The sequence below is a fragment of the Entelurus aequoreus genome, linkage group LG05 (assembly GCF_033978785.1).
Source record: "Entelurus aequoreus isolate RoL-2023_Sb linkage group LG05, RoL_Eaeq_v1.1, whole genome shotgun sequence".
In the NCBI taxonomy this organism is placed as follows: Eukaryota; Metazoa; Chordata; class Actinopteri; order Syngnathiformes; family Syngnathidae; genus Entelurus; species Entelurus aequoreus.
In genome coordinates this window covers 45,343,401-45,365,462 of record NC_084735.1, presented here as the reverse complement: position 1 = coordinate 45,365,462, position 22,062 = coordinate 45,343,401, and the positions used below count along the sequence as shown (strand labels likewise).

Sequence of the window (22,062 nt, the reverse complement as noted above, 5' to 3'; positions counted from 1 at the left end):
GCAGGATGTCTGAAACACCAGGAAGTGGCCCTTGATCCTCCATTCTTCCAAGCAGAACAAACATGGAGCTCTGCGAGGCCACAGGGCTGATTTTATTTATTGTTTTGCATCTCACTGAGATCAAAAGCCAACCATTTTTCTTCTACTCCTTATAATATATTTTTTCTGGATATCTTAGTTCCCTGCTCCGTCAGCCTGACATGCTGTGTGCAGCTGCGTTTTGAAGGAGGTCTAAACTCCACTGTCTAATTTGACACCCAAGCTTTAGACTCAATTTCCCGTTCCTGAGAAAAAAATTGCAATTTACATCAGTGTGAGGCCCCTGCTGCTTAAACCTTGTTCAATAAAAACAGTAGTTTGAATAAAAGGAGCCCTAATTAGAGACCTGCTGACTATGCACTTGTGTGCCAGCAGCGGGGTAATTAACATGTGGCCAAACCAGCCCCTTTCTCCTGCTTAGCTGGAGATCGGAGATGATTCACTCGTCGCCAACAGCAGCCGCCTTCAAACTTCACTTGCATTCTCATTAGCCCTCCCTTGGTACTTAAAGTTCTTCAATTAATCCAGGTTTGAAGTGAAGGGTCAAATGCTAATAGGCAACACTTGCTTATAAGCACACATAATCAACAGCCCTTTACTTTTTACTCCATTTAATTTTCGCTAAACTATTACATACACCCATTATTTGCCTCCCTGTTGGAGATGGTTATTTCTCACCGAATATTCCAATTCCAGTGATTAATTAAGATGTCTAGTGTTGTACGTAGATGTACAGTATCTCAACTTTGTCGCAAATTAGCTTAGACTAAATCACCAGCGACTTTGCTCGTTGCAGGAAAGGAGGGCACTCCATTTTGCTTTAGGACCCAATTAATCAGCATTACGCCCATCCCTACTGCATTTGTTTTGTTAGCAATGCATAATCCCTTTTCCAATGTAATGGATTGGTCAGTTTCCAGATGCAATGCATTGCTTTTGTAACCACTCACTATTGTGCTACAAATAGAGGCAAACAAATCAAAGCGAAGGGATGATTAGAGGCTGTGGTAGCGAACATACCCAGTCCAATGTTATGCTAAGGTTTAAATACAGAGAGATTACAATACATTGAATAGGGATGTTCTGATTATGGTTTTATGCTGCCCATTTCGATACCGATTATCCTATAATGAGATTGGCCAATACCAGTACCGATCACATGCGTTAACTCTAAAAATGTTTTTTATTATTTATAGCGAGTGCTCTTGACAGTTTAACATTATCAACACAATATTTAAACTCTTTCCTTATTCAATGTTATTATATACAATTGTTTGAGCGAAACAATACCAATAGTACACAATAACTAAAATTTTACTCATTTAAATAATTTTTGCCCTCAAAATCCATCTGTGTCCAAGGAATTTTTCCCTCAGTTTGTAAACATGAATCCATCCATCCATTTTCTACCGCTTGTCCCTTTCGGGTTGCGGGGGGTGCTGGAGCCTATCTCAGCTGCATTCGGGGGGAAGGCGTGGCACACCCTGGACTAGTCGCTACTTCATCGCAGGGCCAACACAGATAGACAACATTCACACACTAGGGCTATTTTAGTGTTTGTAAACATGAATAAGAATGCAAATTCCTGATTTCATTGAAATGTTGCCACACTTTAGAGTGTTTGGGCGTACTTTCTATCTTTAGTAACTTCCCTGACTCTGCATTTTTTTTTTTTTCCCTTGCTTGTTCTTTTTTGGAAGTTCTTCCCCCGGGAGTTAGGTTGTGGGTTAGCGGTACAAGAAAATAAAAGCACATTAAAAATTGTATTAGGTGACGTGTCGACAATAACAAATAGTTGACATCAATAAAAAGTTGACAATGTAGATTACGTCGACTAATCTTTGCAGCCTGAGTAATGTGTAGACTGAAGAAAAAAATTTACTCAAACACTCAGTGCTTCTCAATCATTTTCTGTTACGCCCCCACCTAGGAAGAAGAAAATATTTTGCGCCGCCGCACTGTCCACCGTGACTATAAATAGCATAATTTGTCTCTAAAAGTGTTATAATTATACCTCTGCATAACATTGAAAGATTATTAACACTAAAGGAAACAACTCAGCGGCCTTTCCTCGTCTCCCACCGTGGTTACAGTGAAGCCAAATGCTACATACGCTTAATCATATTCTGGTATGCCCGAGGTCATACGCGCCGCCCCTGGCATTGTACCGTGCCCCCTCCCCCGGAGAGCCCGCCCCACTATTTGACAAGGACTGCGTTATCTTGTCATGTAGCTGTTTGTATTTACACTATCCAGTCTAGATACAATACAAAAGCTCTGTAGTGTCAGTGTACACTAAATAATAGGCGCCAATAATAAATATATTTTTGATACAGTACCTCCCTGACACTATGCCCAGTGAGCATATGTAATTGTAAATGTGTAAAAAAAAAAAGAAACGCATGGTATGACTCCCAACAGGTGGGACATCTGCACACACACGTAACTTCACTATGGATAAACAAACTGCATTGCCAGGTCCATTATGCATATTGACATCATGAATAATGTGAATACCATTTAGTAATTCTGTAGTCAGCTTTCATTTCAGAAGGTCATTTATCATTAGCGATGTTTTGACAGCTGAAGACTATGTGTACTTGTGTGAAGGTGCATTCATCCATCTGTGTTTGCTGGCACTGGCATTTATTCAGTGACAGACATTAGGGCCTCTGCGTTGGCGGGTGCCGGCTCGCACTCCTTGGCCCAGACCCCGACATTAATGAGGCTGCCATCAGCAGGCTGGACAGTTTGTCACACAGCAGCCCCCCTTGTGTACCGCCCTATATAGACCCTGCACATCACTGCGCATTGTTTCCTGCTCACAAATAAAAGAGGAATTAATTAGCCATTTGGCACAGTTGATTGGTGCAGACAGTTTCGAGTTCAGTTCCATGTCTCATCCCTTAAGCTTAGTCAGGTCGCTGTGGGACGGAGTAGAACAGCCAACTTTGTATTAAACCACAAACGTTGCTGCTTTAACAACCAAGTGTAACGTATTACTAATCAATTTTACCTAAACTGATAAGGCTATATTAAATAAGGGTGTGTTGACTGTTCATTTGTTATTTTGTCCTTAATCTTGAATACGCTGGACCAATATTTATTCGAGCTTTGGCTCTTCTTTGTTTTTGTTTTTAGACATACAGCGTCTTTCTTTTCTTCCCCTGATTTCTTCTTTTTGTTTTTTTTTAGCAGTATATGCGATCTTTCCAGGTGGGTGTTTGGCAGCCATGCTTTACTGAAAACAAGTTTGCACCCTGCATGCACTTCACTATATATTGCATCAGCCAATGAGGAGGCTCCTTTGTGGGCTCAAATGAGTTTGTTTTCTGGGGTTTTATTTACTAAAATGCTTCATTATAAAGCACAGACAGCACACAGATGTAATTTTTAAAATAAATTATTACTGTTACGAAATACTGTATAATGCTACGTTTTTTTTTGTTAAAGATTATAACTTGGGTACCCCAGCTTTAAGTCGACGTTGACAGACAAGCTCAATTGTATCCGTCAACATAAGATCTTAAAGTGATCGTTTCTATGAAAAAGCAGTCAGTTTATGTCGACATGTATCTTCATCATTATCGCTGAGCAGCGTGAAAAAACAGCAACATAACAAATGTATAGTTACGCGGTGTAATAACGCGCACACAGTGACTTCCTGTTCAGACCAAAGTAAGCTTTAAAATAAAAGCATGGTAGTAGTAACCTGTATTGCTGAGTTGCAATCACGTGACCAAGAAGAATTTCCAGCCTCTTCTAGGTTTCAGGCAATGGTCTAGAGTCCCATTAGGCTACTGCTTATTCACCTGTATCAGTGCAAATCACTGCAAATTTGGGCATATTTTGAAAGGTTTAGAGGCAAATATAAAAGCGATCATAAAAAATGATTTAAAATGGGATGAGTGGATTTAGACACTTTTAAGATTTTTTTTTTTTTTAAGATTTAAACCATTTATCATCACCAAGACGTTACTGCTCGCTCCGACGTCTCTTCTTTTGACACTTACAAGGATTTAAAGAAGAAAATATTGGAGGCACATTAAGACTTTACATCTGATGGGTTCAACAAACTAAGTAATAATTCATGAAAGACAATGTTGGACTTTTTCATGCGTTGCTCGCTAAGCACCGTGTTTGATAAACGAGTGCAGTGCTGCTATTATTGTGATGTTTTAACCATTTAATTTTCTGGTACAAATATTAGTCTCAGATACAATTCATGTCTGCAGTTATTTTTATGTTGTGAAGTTCATATTTTGTCTCATCAAATAGCTATAATTGTCCCTGTAGCTAGCGATATAAAGATTCAGTATGCTGTTGAGCCTATGAGAGATGTATTAATCTAGATTATTAATACTATTAAGGATATTGTCTTGATAATAACAAATATCACCAAAGATGCAATAATGTGGTCATCCGAGTCGAATAGAGCACTTGGTTTTCCTGCACAACATCCACTCAAAAGTCAGTCAATCAATCAAAGTGTATTTATATAGCCCTAAATCACGAGTGTCTCAAAGGGCTGCACAAGCCACAACGACAAGCTTTTAGTTTCTGTTATGAAAATGGACAACAAAAATTGGGTGAATTGGACGAACAATCATAATATTTATTACTATGACTTAACATGACGTTAGTTTATTTGCACAACCAGGTTTTTGTAGATATATTTAGGCATAGCAACCACAAAAGAACACAAACTAATGCAATCTCTTGTCCCTTTCTTACGTTTATTTCTGCTATCAAACACTATTAACACAGTAGAGAAAAAAACTTGATTGCATCACAGAAAGTTTCTCAAATAAATCAAATGTTCAAACAAACATTTTACAAAGTGATCGCTGCAGACACATGCATGGTTCGATTGAATACTATGAGATAAAAGCGACATGTTTGGGAGACATTTCTTTCGACGGGAGGAGGCAGTGTCGACAATGCTGTAGATTCTTCCTAAATGTTTCAAACCACACATCACTTGTCCATTGTTTTTTTTGGACTTTTATTAAAGGCCTACTGAAATGAGATTTTCTTATTTAAACGGGGATAGCAGGTCCATTCTATGTGTCATACTTGATCATGTCGCGATATTGCCATATTTTTGCTGATAGGATTTAGTAGAGAACATCGACGATAAAGTTTGCAACTTTTGGTCGCTGATAAAAAAGCCTTGCCTGTACCGGAAGTAGCGTGACGTCACAGGTTGTGGAGCTCCTCACATCTGCACAGCGACGATTACCCCATTAATTTGAGTGAGGATGAAAGATTTGTGGATGAGGAAAGTGAGAGTGAAGGATTAGAGGGCAGTGGAAGCGATTCAGATAGGGAACATGCTGTGAGAGGCCGGTGGGACCTGATATTCAGCTGGGAATGACCAAAACAGTAAATAAACACAAGACATATATATACTCTATTAGCCACAACACAACCAGGCTTATATTTAATATGCCACAAATTAATCCCGCATAACAAACACCTCCCCCCTTCCGTCCATATAACCCGCCAATAAAAATCAAACACCCGCACAACACACTCAATCCCACAGCCCAAAGTACCGTTCATCTCCGCAAAGTTCATACAGCACATATATTTCCACAAAGTTACGTACGTGACATGCACATAGCGGCACGCACGTACGGGCAAGCGATCAAATGTTTGGAAGCCGCAGGTGCGTACTCTCGGTAGCGCGTATCCAACTCAAAGTCCTCCTGGTAAGAGTCTCTGTTGTCCCAGTTCTCCACAGGCCAATGGTAAAGCTTGACTGTCATATTTCGGGAATGTAAACAATGAAACACCGGCTGTTTGTGTTGCTGCAGCCGACCGCTAATACACCGCTTCCCACCTACAGCTTTCTTCTTTGCTGTCTTCATTGTTCATTAAACAAATTGCAAAAGATTCACCAACACAGATGTCCAGAATACTGTGGAATTTTGCGATGAAAACAGACGACTTAATAGCTGGCCACAATGGTGTCCCAAAATGTCCGCTACAATCCGTGACGTCACACGCAAACGTCATCATACCGAGACGTTTTCAGCAGGATATTTCGCGGGAAATTTAAAATTGCACTTTACTAATCTAACCCGGCCGTATTGGCATGTGTTGCAATGTTAAGATTTCATCATTGATATATATACTATCAGACTGCGTGGTCGGTAGTAGTGGGTTTCAGTAGGCCTTTAAGCCAGCAAAACTAGAAAAAAGCTAAGAAAATAAAAATAAAAAACACTTAAAAAGCACAATAAGTAGCAGAGTAGCTAACGACAGCACTTGCTGTCCTGACTGAATGTGCATCAGAGAGCAATCAGCCCGACTGGGCTGCGAGGCACACAATGAGTGGATGAAACGTTTGTACATGAGGCGAGCTTTGTACAACACAGCATATTTCTATTCGGCCTATGATTCGCAAATCGAGGTTCCACTGTACAATATGTCAACAAACTGCCGTGGATTAAAAAACATTTATCACTTAATGTCTGTGGACAAAGTCACAAGTAAATGTGCAAGCAACAGCTAGTTATGTCGGCAACCGCTTATGTCGACATCAGTCAGCCAGTCAAAGGAGCATCGGCATGAACTGGTTCCATTGTGAACACAACCAACTCAATTGCAACATAAAACAAGTTATATGGTATTTAAAAAAATATGCAGCAATACATTATCAAGCACCTGCATAATCTTTTTTTTGTGTCTTAGCTCTTTCAAATGGGCCGCTAAGTGAAACACATGCTCAGTCACGTACAAACACAATCATCTTGTCACTTTGACTGGTTAAATATAGCCTGGATGCTTAGCAGGTGTAACAAACGTCTGCTAGCTGAAGCCAGAAAAGTCTCCACGCAGATCAGAGACGCTGCTGATGTATCTGATTACTTGTCTGCTGTCACGTCACGCTCTTTATACAGCCTCAAGGAACATCATTGCCACACATTTTACACCCAAAAAGGTACTTTAAAAAAAACAAAAAACAACAATAATACTAATAATGAACTAGATTAACATAGCGCTGTTTTCTAGCTACACTGAGAATACATCATTCATTCACACTGGTGGTAAGGTACATTTCTAGCCACAGTTGCCCCGACGGAAACATTAAAGGCCTACTGAAATGAATTTTTTTTATTTAAACGGGAATAGCAGATCCATTCTATGTGTCATACTTGATCATTTCGCGATATTGCCATATTTTTGCTGAAAGGATTTAGTAGAGAAAATCGACGATAAAGTTCGCAACTTTTGCTCGCTGATAAAAAAAAGCCTTGCCTGTACCGGAAGTAGCGTGACGTCACAGGAGGTATTATTCCTCACAATTTTCCTTTGTTTACAATGGAGCAAGAGAGATTCGGAGCGACAAAGCGACAATTACCCCATTAATTTGAGCGAGGATGAAAGATTTGTAGATGAGGAACGTTACAGTGAAGGACTATAGAGGCAGTGATGGACGTATCTTTTTTCGCTCTGACCGTAATTTACGTACAAGCTGGCTCATTGTATTCCACACTCTCCTTTTTCTATTGTGGATCACGGATTTGTATTTTAAACCACCTCGGATACTATATCCTCTTGAAAATGAGAGTCGAGCACGCGAAATGGACATTTAAAGTGACTTTTATCTCCACGACAATACATCGGTGACACACTTAGCTACTGAACTAACATGATAGCATCGTTCTCAAATGAAGATAGAAACAAAAGAAATAAACCCCTGACTGGAAGGATAGACAGAAGATCAACAATACTATTAAACCATGTACATGTAACTACACGGTTACATCAACAGCCGTGCTCACCTGCGTTCCAGCGATCGACGGCGCGACGAAGGACACCCATCATCGCCGAACCTCTGTAGCATGAGCTAACGTGATAGCATCTGTCTTAAATGCAGATAGAAACAAAATAAATAAATCCCTGAATGGAAGGATAGACAGAAGATCAACAATACTATTAAACCATGTACATGTAACTAAACGGTTAAAAATTCTCAGCCTGGTAAGGCTCAACAATGCTGTTGCTAACGACGCTAAGGCTAATTTAGCAACTTAGCAACCGGACCTCACAGAACTATGATAAAAACATTAGCGCTCCACCTACGCCAGCCAGCCCTCATCTTCCCATCAACAGCCGTGCTCACCTGCGTTCCAGCGATCGACGGTGCGACGAAGGACTTCATCCGTGGGTTTGGCGGCTAGGCGTCTGCTAAGTAAGTAGTCCTTGTTGTGTTGCTGTAAGTATTGTACTTAGCCGCTAATACACCGATCGATCCCACCTACAACGTTCTTCTTTGCAGCCTCCATTGTTCATTAAACAGATTGCAAAAGATTCACCAACACAGATGTCCAGAATACTGTGGAATTTTGTCGAAGAAAACACGAGGTTTTTGTATCGGGTCCGATGGGGTCCAACCACTTCCGTGGATTTTGTGACGTCACGCGCATAAGTCATATCCAAAGGAGTTTTTCAACCGGAAGTTTAGCGGGAAATTTAAAATTGCACTTTATAAGTTAACCCGGCCGTATTGGCATGTGTTTCAATGTTAAGATTTCATCATTGATATATAAACTATCAGACTGCGTGGTCGGTAGTAGTGGGTTTCAGTAGGCCTTTAACATTCATTCACCAGAGTGAGTGGCAGTGGGAGCAGCGTGGGTTAAGTGTCTTGCCCAAGGACACAATGACAGTGACGAGGATGGTGCCACCCCATTTTCTTATGTCAGTCTGATGGTTTTGTGAGTCAAAAACCAAGAGTATTGTTGTAAAAAAATGGCGTTGGGACCCAACTGTAATGATACTGAACTGTCTCAAATCAAGTTGATGCTAGTGAAAGAATTTGCCTTTCTACTAAATAAGACTTTCACTTTGTTCTTGCCCAGGGGACACCACTCAAAGGATGAGATCCACCCCCTTCCCAACCCCTGCAGAATTGGATGCCTATGCTAAGAAGGTTGCCAACAACCCCCTCACTATCAAGATCTTCCCCAACAGCGTCAAGGTCCCCCAGCGGAATCACGTGCGCCGCACGGTCAACGGGCTGGACACATCAGGCCAGCGCTACAGCCCTTACCCTTCCTCTCAGGCCAGCGCCAAGGCCGGCCTCCTCGCCATCGTCAAGGTGCCCGCCATCAAGGGCATCCTCAAGGATTTCGCCGGCAGCCGGGCTCGCCTGCACCCTGAAGTCATCATGAACCACCTCAGCGGACCTTACCAAGTGGCTTCGACCAGCACTTTAAACCATCACCCGACTCTGTCCAACCAGAGCTTAGCACTGCAACCGCAGGACGCACCTCAGACTCTACAGATGCCACTCAGACACCCTTTCACCATGGCCCAGCACCCTCAGGGCCCACCTAGACTGCAGACTGTCTCTCAGCACCCAGCCCTCGGTCACCCTCAGGTGCCCTCCACTGTCTTACTCCAGCAGCAGCAGCACCTTCAGCAGCAGCAACAGCAGGCACCACCCGGCCTACAGGGGAGCAGAAAGCTGCCGGATGGCGACGTGCCGCCCAATGTGACCGTCTCTACCTCAACCATTCCGCTCCCCATGGCCACAGGGTTGCAGCACGGCCACCAGCCGGACTTGAGCACCATTGTGCACCAGATCAACCAATTCTGCCAAGCTCGGGCCCACAGTGCTGGCTCGGCATCCCTGTGCGAGGGCCAGATTGCTAACCCAAGCCCCATCAGTCGCAACCTGCTCATCAACGCCTGCTCCAGGGTGTCCATGTACAACAACTCCGCCGCCTCCGGCTTCCCCCCACCCAACTGCATCGTCGGCCCCCATGAGAAAGCCACCATCCCGGTGGGGGCCCTCCCTCCACCCACCGTGACCATGAACCACTTGCCTTCCAACCACACAGATCTCAAGCAGCAACAGCACCCTCAACAACATCTGCAACCACAAGCCAATCAACAACAACAGAATATGCGCTCTTGGAATCAGCCTCAGTTGACCCACCATATTCAGAATTGCGGGAACCAACCCAGCAAGCAGCCCCCGAGGGAAGCCACCTTCCATTTTAAGGGAATGAGCTACCCTGCAGACATGTGCGTGGGTCAGCCGTATGTACTCAAACCTCCTATCGAGCGGCCCACACCCTCGCCGCCCGTCAACAACGGCATGATGGCCCACTACAACAACGGCCACTACTTCCAGTCCCACATTTGGAACAGCGGCATCCTCCCCACGCCCAACAGCGACAGCTCCGGCTCTCAGGACGTAGCCATGCCATTCCACGGGGCAGGCCCAGGGGGGTGCGCCGCGCTAGAATGTGGTCCCCCTGGGCCTCCCCATTACCGGCTACCACCGATCTCCTCTGCCCAGACTAATCTGATGCAAACCGCAGATTACATGGGCGGGGACTTCCAGGCGCCCTATTTCCGCGATCAGAATCTAGGGTTGATGGTTAAGATGCACGGACCCCCTGTGAGCAGGGAGGTCGGGGATGGCAGAAGTGCTCTCATCCAGCATCCAGGGTACAGATAAGCTATGGCTTTGTCTCCAACACTTTCTTTAGTCTTAAATGAATACATTTCCTTCATGAAGAATAGTATTCTTTGTTGATGCATCTTGCAAGTGATCAATTCTTTTATTTATTAGTTTTTTTGTTTGTTAGTGAATGCTTTTACCTGGAATATTTAGGACAAATCTACTGTGTCATTCCCTGCTTTTTTGCCTCACTTTCAGCGTGCGCCTGGATCTCAACAGATCCTGTGTCAGTTCCACTTCACACATTTGCAGTAGGGATGTTCCGATCAAGGATGTATGCTGCTGACTGCGATACCGATTATCCATGCGAGAGATCGTGCGATACCAATACTGATACTGATCACATGTATTAACTGTAAATTTTTCTCTGTATTTATGAGTGCTATTGACAGTTTAATAATATCAACACAATATTCATAGTAGTTCCTTATTTTCTTTAATTATATACAACAAAGTCAATAGTACACAATAACTCAACAAAATGTATTATCCGTTTAAATCCTTTTTGCCACTAAAGCCCTCCTTTGTCCAATGAGTTATTCCCTGAATTTGTAAACAAGCAATCAAAATATATATATATTTTAAGAAAATAAAAATATTAACTTAATCACTCTAGTATTGATCACATACTGATATTATCCTTTGTGTTGACACTACCAATTTATGGATCGATCCGCCCTCCTCTTACGTGTTGTGTACTGACTGTGACAATGCTGACACAGCAACAGTTGTTATATTATCCTCTCTTTAGACTTTCATTAATCTACTTCATTAATCTATGTGCTAATTCAAGGTTAATATCTGCTGCAACGTGGTTCCATCAACACTTAAACTTTACTAAGCACTTATTTAATATATTGATTCAAGCTACATTAGCTGCTAGCTCGTTTAGCTATTGACATACCTGCTCCTGCTTGCTCTTGGTGTGTAACATGTTTAGCCTCGACCTCCAGTGATAATGTTACTTAAGATACTAAAAGAAATGCCGTTTATTTGTCGTAATGGAGGTGATTATTAGTTTAGCGGAGCGGCTTCACACTGTGTATGGAGATACACATGTAACTGCTAGCCAGTCAGCTGGGGTCTAAAAACAAATACAGTATTAGCCAGAGGGGGTCAGCGTTTGTGATCGTCATTAAAAGGCATTAATCGACAATGGCGACCACGTACTTTTTCACGAAATCGGCCGATGCTGATCAGCGCATCCCTAGTTTGCAAGGTAAATAGAGAAAAGTTGATTCCTTCCTTCTGTTTTGTTTTTACATTTGAGGAATTTCTGGCTTAAGATGATTAGGCAAGAAAAGACTTCCAAATCAAGCCAGGAAAGTGTGTGTGTGTGTGTGTGTGTGTACGTACGTACGCAGAATGACATGTCATTATTTATTCGTGTGATATTGAAATTGATTCCTCGCCATCAGGTTATATGTACATAGCAAGGAGCCAGGAAGGAGCGCACTTCTGCTCCATCTTACTTCAAATGCTGCAATGAATTCAGGTGTTTCAAAAGAAAAAGAAAAGAAAAAAGTGCAGTGTCACCCGGCCAGGAAGGCTTCGGTTGTGACGTTTAAAGTTAAACATCAGCCAAAGTCCAACACTGACTTTCTGTTTGAGAGATGTGCCATTTGTTTGACTTTATTTTACCCAGCATTTCTTTTTCCGGAACATGACAAATATATTACTTGAATGTGGAGATGATTTGCTTTGCAGGCCAAACAAGAGTACATAAAGTACATAGTGTTACTTCAAGTGAAGTGTCGTTGCTACTGATTCTCATGTGAAGACCAAATTGATCACTTGCAAGATCACGGGAAGTAAAAACAACAGACTTGTCTTTTTTATATATATATATATATATATATATATATATAAGTTGAACAGCAAATGCATTGTTTATTTTATTGTACACTGGCTTACCTACTAGACTACTGTAACATTTTAACGATGAGTGTGAGTGTTGCCAGGTTGTGTGCGTGTGTGTGCACGCGCGTGTGTGTCACAATTGTTTGTTCACCTAACGACCCCTAAAAAGCCTTAATTGTTTGGTCCTTGGACTTTTCCTCAAGCATGGTTTTAAAGACAACCCCAAATAATAAGGAAGAAAGACGGTGAGCATACACAGACACAGAATTTCTTTCTTTGTCTTCTTTTTATTGACTAGACCAAGCAATTCCTTAGTGATTCGTTATGAGAAGCAAGGAAAGAAGTGATATTTTCTAATTCTAAAGTATATTTTAGCAATGTGTAGTTACTGAGCTGTAACTCCCCACCCCCAGGTTTCAAAGCTTCGTTTGCAGTCATTACTATTTATAATACTTGATTCACTTGGTATTTAAGTTTTTGTTTTTCTTCCTTGCTGTGAAAAGGAAGAAGGTCCACAGCCTATCTTTTGTCATCTTTTTAAGATGATGAAGAAGCAAGAAGAGCATGAGAATTGTTCTACTCTTTTTGTAATATTGTAATAATAAAATAAAATTCTAATTTATGCTTTCACCTGGTCTGAGACACTGTTTGGGTTATGTATTACATTCATTTTGAAACAATCATAAACCCTCCATTGGAGCTTCGTCATGTCATGCATGTTTCTCTCAGGGCCTGTCCTTCCACCTCCCCCAAAAATCAATACTGTAGACTAATTTGTCAGTAGGTGTGACTGCAAATTGTTAACATGTGATTGATTGACAGCTGACCGGTCCTGGGGCGTACTCCAGAAAAGCAGGTCAAGTGAAAATGTTGAGTATATCAAGCCTGAGATGAAGGATTCAGGTTTTCCGTTGCAAAAGACACAGGTAAGTAAACTCAGCCAGTTACCGTGGTAACTTACTCTCAACGTAACCTACTAGGTCAGTGGTCCCCAACCACCGGGTACCGATCCGCGGACCGATTGGTACCGGGCCGCGCAATAAATTGAAAAAAAAATAATTATTTTTAAAAAATTTTTTATATTAAATCAACATAAAAAACACAATATATACATTATATATCAATATAGATCAATACAGTCTGCAGGGATACAGTCCGTAAGCACACATGATTGTATTTCTTTATGGAAAAGAAAAGAAAAAAAAAATACCCCCCCCCCCCCCCCCCCCATCGGTCCGTGGGACAAATTTTCAAGCGTTGACCGGTCCCCAGCTACAAAAAGGTTGGGGACCACTGTACTAGGTGACAGTTGTTTTTTTTCTCATAATATACTATCATTATAAAATACTGATAGGAAAACCATATTACTTGATTTTAGGTGTTTAATATTGAATTTGTTTAGATTTTTTTTTTTTTTTAAATTGTTTTTGATCATTAAATTAGTACATATGACCAAAATCTCTGCTTTATCCTAATAGCAAAAAAAGACGATTTTTGTTTACCTTGATTTCAGATATTGAATCTGTTTTATTTTATTATTATTAAAAACTGTATAAATTGTGTTATTTCATTATTATAAATACAACGAAAATCTGTGCTATAGAATGTTAGCAAATAATGAATATATTCTATCTATACCTGACCTCAGATATTTAATCTGGCTTGGTCATCAATAAATGTTATCTATTTTTTGGAATTTAATTTTTGTACATATAAATATTGTAGTATATCTTGTTAGTGAATTTTTTTTCATCTTTATTCCAGATATTTAAACTGTCTTTGTCATAAATAAAGATGTTTATTAGATTTTATATTTATATATATATAATACATGTATATATTGTATATATATATATATATGTGTGTATGTATGTACTTTCTTTCCAAAGTAGAGTCAGAGTAGGCTGTGTTTGGTTATAGTTTAAGTTTATTTCAAACTTGCATACAGTTACAATATGATACATTAGGAGAAGCAGAGTTTATTTAATCCTACCTACCCTTTTCCACTTCACAGCAATTACAATCTGTTAGCTTCCTATTCTCAATTTGTTTTAATGAAAATCACGATAACAACTGACCACGTTGTATGTTATTATAGCACCACTAAAACAAGACTTTACAAAACATAACCCGTCCAAGAATTAATGTTGCAATATAAGATGGCTACTTCATGTGTGGGTGATGTCCCTCATCTCAGTGGACTCATAAGCTCCTCTCCTGATCTCTGAAAATAAACTTCTCCAGCTCCTCCCTGTGGAACAAAGTGGAAGTGTTCACTACAGTTAAAAAGGGGGGAAAAAGAATAGTATGAGTGCGTTGAAGTTGCAGCTGCACCTCGGTTTGTTCTGACAGGCTGGTTGTCTGAGGCCATCTGACGGGTTTGATCGCAGTAACCTGGCTCCTCGCTGATGTTTCTCAGGTTGATGTTCCATTTGTTCCAGTTGACTTCCTCCACTCTGCCATGACAGGAGGAGGACACGTTCATTGTTGTGGAGGAAGAACACTGATACAGGTTGCTTTGTCAGCTCTACACAAAGTTGAATTGAAGTCCTCATTCGGGTCACGGGGTGAGTCCCAGCTGACTCTGGGTGAGAGGCCAGGTACACCCAGGGGCGCCGCTAGGGATTTTGGGCCCCATGAAAAGAATCTTTACAGGGCCCCCTGTATTATAATTTCATCATCATTAGGGGCCTCTCTAGGCCCCCCTCCATCATGGGCCCCTAGAATCCGTCTCCTTTACCCCCCCTTTTCGGCGCCCCTGGGTACACCCGGGACTGATGGTCAGCCAATCACCTAGCACACACAAACAACCATTCACACATCTGTGGGCAACTCAGCAGTTAGGACAGGGGTTTTCATATAAACCACCCATGCTTTAGTTTTGGAGCGTCCCAGTCCGATACTGATTATTGTATATCAGTCTGATATCAGAAGACAAAAAAAAAAGTAAGAGAGGATATCCGCTTGCAAGTAAACATTTCCAATATAAGCTCTGCTGCAAGCAGTCCTGCATCGTGTTTATGTGATAGGATGTAAATTTAGTTACTAGTAGAATACAGTGATTGTAAGTAGCAGAGTAAGCTCTTGAGTTGTATTACTATGTAATTTTATATTCGCAACTTAAACATGTTTATTATTGATGGCAACAGTAAAGCACCGTTATTTGTATTATATGGAGCTAATGTTATTGTAATGCCAGCATTATTAAGAGCCATTGTAGTACTGGACGTTTCCAGCAGGGGGCGCGTTGTGCTGGGAGCTATACTAGGGGACACCTGACTTCCTCCTTGCAGTCATTACAGACGTGAGCAGAACGAAGTTGTGTCCTCGTATCTGTATAACTTAAAGGCCTACTGAAATGAACTTTTTTTTATTCAAACGAGGATAGCAGATCCATTCTATGTGTCATACTTGATCATTTCGCAATATTGCCATATTTTTGCTGAAAGGATTTAGTAGAGAACATTGACGATAAAGTTCGCAACTTTTGGTCACTGATAAAAAAAAGCCTTGCCTGTACCGGAAGTAGCGTGACGTCACAGGTTGAAAGGCTCCTCACATTTCCCCATTGTTTACACCAGCAGCGAGAGCGATTCGGACCGAGAAAGCGACGATTACCCCATTAATTTGAGCCAGGATGAAAGATTCGTGGATGAGGAATGTGAGAGTGAAGGACTAGAGTGTAGTGCAGGACGCATCTTTTTTCACTCTGACCGTAACTTAGGTACAAGCTGGCTCATTGGATTCCACACTCTCTCCTATTTCTATTGTGGATCACGGATTTGTATTTTAAACCACCTCGGATACTATATCCTTTTGAAAATGAGAGTCGAGAACGCGAAATGGACATTCACAGTGACTTTTATCTCCACGACAATACATCGGCGAAGCACTTTAGCTACAGAGCTAACGTGATAGCATCGTGCTTAAATGCAGATAGAAACAAAATAAATAAACCCCTGACTGGAAGGATAGACAGAAAATCAACAATACTATTAAACCATGGACCTGTAAATACACTGTTAATGCTTTCCAGCTTGGCGAAGCTAAACAATGCTGTTGCTAACGACGCCATTGAAGCTAACTTAGCAACGGGACCTCACAGAGCTATGATAAAAACATTAGCACTCCACCTACGCCAGCCAGCCCTCATCTGCTCATCAACACCCGTGCTCACCTGCGTTCCAGCGATCGACGGAAGGACGAAGGACTTCACCCGATCATCCGTGCGGTCGGCGGCTAGCGTCGGATAGCGCGTCTACTATCCAAGTCAAAGTCCTCCTGGTTGTGTTGCTGCAGCCAGCCGCTAATACACCGATCCTACCTACAACTTTCTTCTTTGCAGTCTTCATTGTTCATTAAACAAATTGCAAAAGATTCACCAACACAGATGTCCAGATTACTGTGGAATTTTGAGATGAAAACAGAGCTGTTTGTATTGGATTCAATGGTGTCCGAATACTTCCGTTTAACTATTGACGTCACGCGCATACGTCATCATACATTGACGTTTTCTACGGAAGTTTAGCGGGAAATTTAAAATTGCACTTTATAAGTTAACCCGGCCGTATTGGCATGTGTTGCAATGTTAAGATTTCATCATTGATATATAAACTATCAGACTGCGTGGTCCTTAGTAGTGGGTTTCAGTAGGCCTTTAAACATGTACCTTCTCAGGTACAAGTGTCTTTATGTAAATAGTTTTACTTCCTAATGTATCTTTATAGTGTTTAAACATGTTTGAAAGAGTATATTTTTATGATATGTGTATTTTCAGTCGACAAGGCTTTATACATGACCAAGGTAATGCTAAAGCTAATTGGACTGCCGATGTCAAAGCGGATGCTAACTGCATCAACAGTGTTAAATATATAGAAAGGTACTGTGCGTAGTTAATTATTAATCTGTGTATATTTCTGCTGAAATGTGTATTTACTACAGTTTCTGGGACTAATTCAGTGTAGTTTGTTTAATATTAAAGAATGATATCCCCCGCGACCCCGAAGGTAATAAGCGGTAGGAAATGGATGGATGGATGGAAGTGACTTTTGTTACTAAAACAATATAGGCTTATTGTATTGGGTGAACCTTTGTCTTTACTTGTTGAGACATCTTCAAATACTGTTACACTAAGGTCTATTAGTGCAAAGAACAGGAAAACCTACTCGATTATTTGAATGTATATTCTTATGATAATACTGGAGTGCATTTTATGTTTGTTGCAATACTGTGTACTTGCACATGTTTGGTGATTGATTTGTGGCAGTCATTACAGACGTGACCAGAACGAAGTTGTGTCCTCGTATCTGTATAACTCAAACATCTCCCTTCTCAGGGCGATTACATTTACTTGTGTTAAGCCAGTTGACATCGAGATGTCCTCCAATCATTTTCTTGTATTTTAATGAAGCCATTTACAAAATGTATACATTATAGCCTATGGGCTACTAGGAGCTAGCAGCACACAAATTAGACATATGTAATAAGTGTCCTTAATTGGACAGTATTGTAGTCTAAAACAACACATTTGTCAAAATAAACACATTTCAAATAAATATTGTTGCATATTACAGTAACGTATTACAAAGTATCCAGTAATTAACGTATTTGCATCAATCAACTTTCCTTGTCATGCCCTATTTATTTTTTTAATTTATATAACCACTAGGTGTCACTGAAACACAAATCTTCACTTTAAAATCAGGTTAGGAGTTTTTCATACCAACAATATTTCTCTGAATAATTTCATTTGATCAAACCTGTTGGCCGATAACAATATTAACCCGATATCAGAAGAGTCGTAATACACACTGTTATTATTTTGTAGTGTAGAATGTTACAAAAGGTTTGATCAAGTGAAATTAGTCAAACAGAACGATAGTAGGTATGAAAAACACTAACATTATGACAGATTCATGCTCTTAAAGTGGAGCGTTAATTTTTGTGGTCACAATAATTCCTTAATTAAGGGCATAACAAAATAATTGAACGATATGGACACATTTGGTACTAGATACTTTCTAGTAAAGCTTCTGCCTTGGAGACTTTGTATATGTAAGTACTATGCATCTATAATTATGTTGTATTTGTTTATATTGGAAACATGTCATAATTTAGACTGCAATATTGTTCAATGACGGACACTTGTTACGTATGTCTAGATTGCATGCTTAGCTGTTGTGTAGCTGCTAGCTCTTAGTAGCCTATAGCCTGCCATGTTTACATTTTGTAAATGACTTGACGAGAATACAAGAAAAGATCATATTCATGTGTGCTTATTGGAGGACATTTAGATGTTAACTGGCTGTCTTGTTGTATGCTGGCATGTTGTGGTGATTGCAATTCCAATAATGCCGAGGACCGTAGGCAGCTTGCAGGTAAGAAAAGTTGTATTTCCAGATATCACAGCAACAATATCCAGGCATGTGTTGCTTATATGCACTTGTGAAGTGTAGCCCACTCACCACTGTAAACATAACATAAAACAAAAACAGAGCTTGTAATATCTAGCCAGTGATGGGCAAGCTACTTGGAAAATGTATTAAGCTAAGCTACAAGTTACTCTCGATTAAATGTAGCTAAGCTACAGTGGAAGCTATCCCTGGAGAATTGTAGCAAGCTACACTACAAGCTACAAAAGTAGCTTGTTACAGCAAAGCTACATACACTATATTGCCAAAAGTATTTGGCCAACCATCCAAATGATGGTGTATAAAATCAAGCACTTAGGCATGGAGACTGTTTCTACAAACATTTGTGAAAGAATGGGCCGCGCTCAGGAGCTCAGTGATTTCCAGCGTGGAACTGTCATAGGATGCCACCTGTGCAACAAATCCAGTCGTGAAATTTCCTCGCTCTTAAATATTCCAAAGTCAACTGTCTGCTTTATTATAAGAAAAGTGAAGAGTTTGGGAACAACAGCAAGTCACCCACCAAGTGGTAGGCCATGTAAACTGACAGAGAGGGGTCAGCGGCTGCTGAAGCGCATAGTGCAAAGAGGTCACCCACTTTCTGCACAGTCATTTGCTACAGAGCTCCAAACTTCATGTGACCTTCCGATTAGCCCACGTACAGTACGCAGAGAGCTTCATGGAATGGGTTCCCATGGCTGAGCAGTAGTATCTAAGCCTTGCATCACCAAGTCCAATGCAAAGCGTGGAATGCAGTGATGTAAAGCACGTCGCCACTGCACTCTAGCGCAGTGGCGACGCATTCTCTGAAATGATGAATCACGCAGGAGGAATTATGGTGTGGGGTTGTTTTTCAGGAGTTGGGCTTGGCCCCTTAATTCCAGTGAAAGAAACTTTGAATGCTCCAGGATACCAAAACATTTTGGACAATTCCATGCTCCCAACCTTGTGGGAACAGTTTGGAGCGGGCCCCTTCCCCTTCCAACATGACTGTGCACCAGTGCACATAGCAAGGTCCATAAAGACATGGAGGACAGAGTCTGGTGTGGATGAACTTGACTGGCCTGCACAGAGTCCTGACCTGAACCTGATAGAACACCTTTGGGATGAATTAGAACGGAGACTGAGAGCCAGGCCTTCTCGACCAACATCAGTGTGTGACCTCACCAATGCGTTTTTGGTAGAATTGTCGAAAATTCCTATAAACACACTCCGCAACCTTGTAGACAGCCTTCCCAGAAGAGTTGAAGCTGTAATAGCTGCAAAAGGTGGACCGACATCATATTGAACCCTATGGGTTAGGAATGGGATGGCCCTTCAAGTTCATATGTGAGTCAAGGCAGGTGGCCAAATACTTTTGGCAATATACACATACATACATACATACATACATACATACATACATACATACATACATACATACATACATACATACATATATATATATATATATATATATATATATATATATATATATATATATATATATATATATATATATACACACACATATGTATATTTATCTATATATGTATATTTATCTATATATATATATATATATATATATATATATATATATATATATATATATATATATATACACACACACATATGTATATTTATCTATATATATATATATATATATATATATATATATATATATATATATATATATATATATATATACACATATATGTATATATATATATACATATACATATATATATATATATATATATATATACACATATATGTATATATATACATATACATATATATATGTATATATGTACAAAACCCAAAACCAGTGAAGTTGGCACGTTGTGTAATTTGTAAATAAAAACAGAATACAATGATTTCAGATCCCCGAGGGTGTTGTTTAAGAACAGTTGTTAATGGTTATGTGCAGTAAAACTTTTCATGAACTCACTTTGGTTTACAGAGTAAACAACTACAACTAAGGTTTTGGGCATTGTTTTCTCTAAACACATACATTTGTCTAAATATGGCCAAGAACACGCATTATTCTGGGTTTCCTGGACGTCGTCATCACTAAAAGAAAAATCTAATCTGCGGGAGAAAATCCCTCAGCCATTTTTAATTAAGTTTCCTTTTTTTTGAGTGGTCAGTTTGAAGCGTCCCTCTGTCTCCGACCCCCTCTTCGTCATTACATGCATGTCTTGTTATGATTTTGCTACCTGGTTTCGATGACCCGCCTTACCTTGCCTCTTATTGGCCAGTCTGTAATGTTTCGCTGTAATCTTAGCCAATTGTGACTCATCATACGAACGCCAATTATCATGGATTTTCTCCGTATGTATGGATGTTCTCATTCATCCAGGTCATTGCATTTTTAGCCTGGATTCACAGTCCTTTTTCTCTCTTTGTGGCTTGTAGCTTTGATGCAACCTACCTCACTACATGGGTCTAAATGTAGCTAGGCTACAGGAATCGCTACTCGTTCAAAAAGTAGTGAAGCTACTGGGAAATGTACATGGCCAACAAAACAGTTGCATGTAGCAAACAATGGACCAGCATCCACATGACGGTGGGACGGGTTAAAACAGGGGAGTGATTAGGATTGGCAACCGGTGTGAGTCCTGATTGGCCAAAGAGACACTGGTGTGAAAACTCAATGCGGCGAGCAACAAGAAAACGTAAACAAGGGAGGAAAGGAGCAAAACCTAACACTAAACTAAGGAGAATAATACTAAACACAAGGACAGAACATGACCTGGCGTGGAAGGTCATAACCTGTCTAGCTTTACAGAAGTAAACACGCTGCAGGACTCCTTTATATCAGAGATATTAGATTCAAGCCGATATCATCCTATACATGTTTTTTTTGTTTGTTTTTTTGCTGGTATTGGAACAACATCCCATTTCAAATTTTGGCTCAGGGAACCCCTCATTTGTATGGATGAAACTAACCTGAAACAGCGTCGGCGGTCTTGCTCGGAGGTGGTGCCCAGGTTTTTATCCACCCCGCAGCGAAGCCTCTTCCTCAGACAGAATGGCAACCTTTTCTCCATATCCAGAATGGTGATGGCCCTCTGAAAACACACACACACACACACACACACACACACACACACACATCAGGTCAAATCTGCAGAAGTTGCTCCTTGAGTCCGCTAACAGCATGGCCGACCTGTAACTTCCAGATGCTGGCGCTCTCCGCGGTGATCTTCTCCACGGTGCGGTTCATGAGGGCAATGAGCATGTTGAAGAGCAGGATGTAGGTGAGGATGATGTAGGAGATGAGTA

General features: G+C 40.7%; 2 protein-coding genes across 4 annotated transcripts in view; one reads left to right on the top strand and one right to left on the bottom strand.

Annotated features, from left to right (window-relative positions):
* LOC133650684 (protein FAM222B-like) overlaps nucleotides 1–13,015 on the top strand; it is a 40,585-nt gene extending 27,570 nt beyond the window's left edge. For both annotated transcript variants that reach the window (XM_062048226.1, XM_062048227.1), the window contains one exon: nucleotides 8,913–13,015. In XM_062048226.1, coding sequence (XP_061904210.1) covers nucleotides 8,913–10,522 — 1,610 coding nt within the window. In that variant the 3' untranslated portion in view covers nucleotides 10,523–13,015. The remainder of the gene's footprint in view (nucleotides 1–8,912) is intronic.
* Nucleotides 13,016–14,507: 1,492 nt separating this feature from the next.
* trpv1 (transient receptor potential cation channel, subfamily V, member 1) overlaps nucleotides 14,508–22,062 on the bottom strand; it is a 43,822-nt gene continuing 36,267 nt past the window's right edge. The window contains exons 13-16 of one of the 2 annotated variants that reach the window (XM_062046409.1): nucleotides 21,947–22,062; nucleotides 21,727–21,848; nucleotides 14,720–14,841; nucleotides 14,508–14,636 (exon numbers count right to left, since the gene is read on the bottom strand). The exon at nucleotides 21,947–22,062 is cut by the window's right edge and continues 210 nt beyond it. In XM_062046409.1, the coding sequence (XP_061902393.1) occupies nucleotides 14,554–14,636; nucleotides 14,720–14,841; nucleotides 21,727–21,848; nucleotides 21,947–22,062 (443 nt within the window). In that variant the 3' untranslated portion in view covers nucleotides 14,508–14,553. Of the gene's footprint in view, nucleotides 14,637–14,719; nucleotides 14,842–21,726; nucleotides 21,849–21,946 lie in introns of those variants that run through there. The other variant, XR_009826140.1, reaches the window with a different exon arrangement.